The sequence below is a fragment of the Kryptolebias marmoratus genome, linkage group LG11, assembly GCF_001649575.2.
Source record: "Kryptolebias marmoratus isolate JLee-2015 linkage group LG11, ASM164957v2, whole genome shotgun sequence".
NCBI lineage: Eukaryota > Metazoa > Chordata > Actinopteri > Cyprinodontiformes > Rivulidae > Kryptolebias > Kryptolebias marmoratus.
This window is the reverse complement of record NC_051440.1, coordinates 26,314,326-26,318,029: the sequence shown is the minus strand read 5'-3', so window position 1 is coordinate 26,318,029 and position 3,704 is coordinate 26,314,326. Positions and strand designations below refer to the sequence as shown.

At 47.4% G+C, this 3,704-nt stretch overlaps 1 protein-coding gene across 2 annotated transcripts in view; it reads left to right on the top strand.

Moving 5' to 3' along the window:
* sf3b3 (splicing factor 3b, subunit 3) overlaps positions 1 to 1,455 on the top strand; it is a 15,350-nt gene extending 13,895 nt beyond the window's left edge. For both annotated transcript variants that reach the window (XM_017441943.2, XM_037978408.1), the window contains exons 25-27: positions 196 to 339; positions 418 to 522; positions 780 to 1,455. In XM_017441943.2, the coding sequence (XP_017297432.1) occupies positions 196 to 339; positions 418 to 522; positions 780 to 920 (390 nt within the window). In that variant the 3' untranslated portion in view covers positions 921 to 1,455. The remainder of the gene's footprint in view (positions 1 to 195; positions 340 to 417; positions 523 to 779) is intronic.
* Positions 1,456 to 3,704: the final 2,249 nt, after the last annotated feature.

Below are 3,704 nucleotides of genomic sequence, written 5' to 3'. Positions count from 1 at the left end.
CCAGACCTTCCCCCAGACCCCCACCCAGACCTCCACCCAGACCCCCACCCAGACCTCCAACCAGACCTTCCCCCAGAAGGTCACACACTCACACACACACTCAGACAGACACACACACTCACACACACACACCCTCAGAGCGGCTGCGGGTTGAAGCTACAGCAGAACCCACAGCTGGTGTCTCTGTGTTTCCAGGCGGAGGTGGTGGTGAACTATCATGTCGGAGAGACGGTGTTGTCTCTGCAGAAGACCACTCTGATCCCCGGAGGCTCCGAGTCTCTGGTCTACACTACTCTGTCCGGGGGCATCGGTATCCTGGTCCCCTTCACTTCACACGAGGTAAAAGTCCTGACCTGTGGCTAAACGCTCGGCTCTGCCTCGCCTCGCCTCGCTCGCTGACTCCATGTTTTCCTCCAGGATCACGACTTCTTCCAGCACCTGGAGATGCACATGCGCTCCGAGTTCCCTCCGCTGTGTGGCAGAGACCATCTCAGCTTCAGGTCCTACTACTTCCCAGTGAAGGTTGGTGCTTCTAATGAAGGTTCCCCTGATACAGTCCTGATCCTGGACCCCTGATCCTGGAGTCCTGATCCTGGACCCCTGATCCTGGAGTCCTTATTCAGGACCCCTGATCCTGGAGTCCTGATCCAGGACCCCTGATCCTGGACTCTGTTACCGTGGTTCTGATCAGCAGTTCCTGTTCCTGGTTAGGTTCCAGGAGAGTCTGGATCCCTGCAGGAAGAGGAAGATCTGACGGTTCTGTGTTTGTTTTCCTGCAGAACGTGATCGATGGAGATCTCTGCGAGCAGTTTAACAGCATGGATCCACACAAACAGAAAAGTGTGGCGGAGGAACTGGACCGGACGCCACCGGAGGTCTCCAAGAAGCTGGAGGACATTCGTACTCGCTACGCTTTCTAACCCTGTGAGGAGTCGCACGTCCTCGTCAGGGTTTCAGCTTCTCCAAAACCTCGAAGAAGACGTGTGAGCACTTCGCCTCGCAGCTGTCATTTCTCAGAATTTACTGTCAGGTTTTCACACCTCGCCGCTCGCTCGAACTCAGCTACATGGAAACAGCCGGGGTTTCTTCACACATCCAGCTGTGCAAACAGCTGCAGCAGCAGCTTCTGTTCAAACCGAGTCATCTGTCATCGTCTCCTGCTCGTCTGTTCAGCTTCTATCTGACAGCTCGCTGAATTAAGGCGGACATGTTTGTTTTTGTTTGTTGGGATTATTTTGTATTAATTAGAATCAAACATCACCTCCACCTGTTCGTCTGAGCAAACAAGCCTCTCATTAACCGGCAGGAAACTCGGACTGGAAAAATCCGGAAGGTTTGCAGTAAAATTCCCGACCTCAGCCACAGACGGCATTCCACAGAAATCCCTGGACTCTGGGGTTTGTGGGACGGGCGGTGGTCTGCTCTTGTAAATAAAGTTGTTTTTATAAAACCATGTGTTTATGTCTCGGATTAGGATTTTCTCCCCGGTTCTCCGGGTCAGAACAGGTCGGTTCAGCAGGTTTTTGGGAACATTCCTCGTTTTGTTGCATCATGTTGGAAGTCTGAGACAAACGGCAGATTTAAAGAGCGAATGTTTGTGGTTTTCAGTGTTAGTTGACGGGTTTGGACTGAGCAATGACTCAGCACTTTTTAAGTGATTCTGTATGTTCCTAAACGTTCTGCAGATTTCCCAGCAGGCCTTTTCAGACAGAACCTGGCTTTGGATCCCCTCATCCAGCCTCGACTTTAAGCTTTTATTCATCAGTTTTAGGTCCTGAGTTTCTCATTAACAATCCGTGGTTCAAACAAAAACAAATACGGCTCGTGGGCCAGAAGAGGTCCTTTGCCAACGATTATCCGGCCGCTGATGTTCTTCAGTGAAAAACTATTTCAAATAAGTCAATTAAAAACCAGCATTTCATTGATGAAATTATAGGTGTTTGGACTAAAAATAAATGCTTAAAAAATCTAATTTAGCTTCTTTTTTAAACAAGTCTGATTTGAGTTATTGATGCTGCAGCCGTAAACCGTCTGGTAACATCGAGCCCTAAAGTTTGTAAAAGTTTGACTTTGAATTTATATTTTCACTGGACAGATACAAAAATCAAAGCCTGTCTGATCAAACAATCATTTCATCAGACAGATTTTAGAAACATTTGGATTTTTATCCTGGAACCTAAACCCTGCTAACATGCCACCGACCGGTGGAGCAGCGGGACGGTCCAGGTGTTTGGTTTTGGACCTCCGTCCTCAGGCGGCTGCAGACCTTCAGGATGTCCTTGGATTTGTTGAACTTTCGGTCTGAGATGGAGCTGTAATCTGACAGTTGTTTTCTGGAAGCTTCCTGCTCAGATTTCCACCACAGAACCGGGTCTGTTTTTAATAGAAGTTCTGCCTGAAGGCCCGACCCAACTGGGTCTGTTTTCAGCTCCATGCACACAGAATATGAACCTTTGACTAAAACCTTTCTGCAGAAAAGTTGATCGGTTCTGATTCAGCTGCGACCCGAAACTCCAACAGAGCTGCAGAGATCAGGAAACGTTCGAGCTGCTGCCAGTGACTCATTATGGTCACCATGGTAACCACACACCTGTGTCTGTCACTCCCTGAGATGCAGGACTGAAATCTTAGACTCGGTAGTAAAAAGCAGCTTTCATGCTCAGCGTTGCCAGACTTAGTAATTAAAGGTTATTATTCCAGCTTTGAAAAGCAGCCTAACTCAGCAGGGGTCAGATAAGCTGCTGCTATAAGTTTAGTTTTCATATTTTGGTTCCAACAAACATCTCTGTCATTCTGTCGAACATCCAGATATCCTGCAGTGACTACAGCCTGAAACTTAAAGGTGTGTGTCCACTTTCAGTCCATCTGGGATCAGTTTACCCATCAGCTGACAGACAGAAGCGCTCAGCTCAGTTAGACTAAACTTTCCCAATCAGAACAATGGAACGCAGCATTTTCACAGAAATACGACCACAGAGCAGGCTGGTAAAATATGTCCAACAACAGAACTATTCTCTGCTGAGATAAATTTATCCTGGCCACATTTCTTTCACAACCTGTCCACGCTGCTTTCTTTACTCATGTATTCAAAGGACCTCAGCTGATTGGTGCCTTTCTTCTGAAAGTGAAGCGACTTGTTTCCAAAACGAATCACCAGAACTCATCTACATGTTTCAGGTTTATTTGTTGGAAGAAGTTTGTGGCATTCACGTTTCTGTAAAGCTGCTGGCATCATTCCCGTTTCCTTCAGATTTTAAAGACTGGGCTGTGATAAGTCTCATTTATCCAGGCAGAAGTCATGATGCGACCACCACCGTGCTTCTCCATTTTAAATTGGTGCCTTGCAGCAACACCAGGAACAAATGTTTGTTTCTTTAACCCTTAAAGTCTTTCTGTATGTTAGATCAGTGGTTCTCAAAGGTGGGGTCAGGGTCCCAAAGTGGGTAGGGGAACTCATAGTTGGTGGTCTTGTGAGGATCCTTAGGAATCATATTAATCTGAAAAATGTTCACCGATTCTTGATTGTGTCAAAGTTCTTCTGGCTCAGTTTTCTGCTGTGTGCCTTTCAGATTCACACGAGGAAACTGAAAACCTGGGAACGTCCTGAGACGTTCTGGAGACTCCGCCAGGAACGCTGTTCGCCGTCCACTTAGTCAGAGAACACCTCAACTTTCCACTGCTGCTGGTTGCTTCAGTGATCCTTG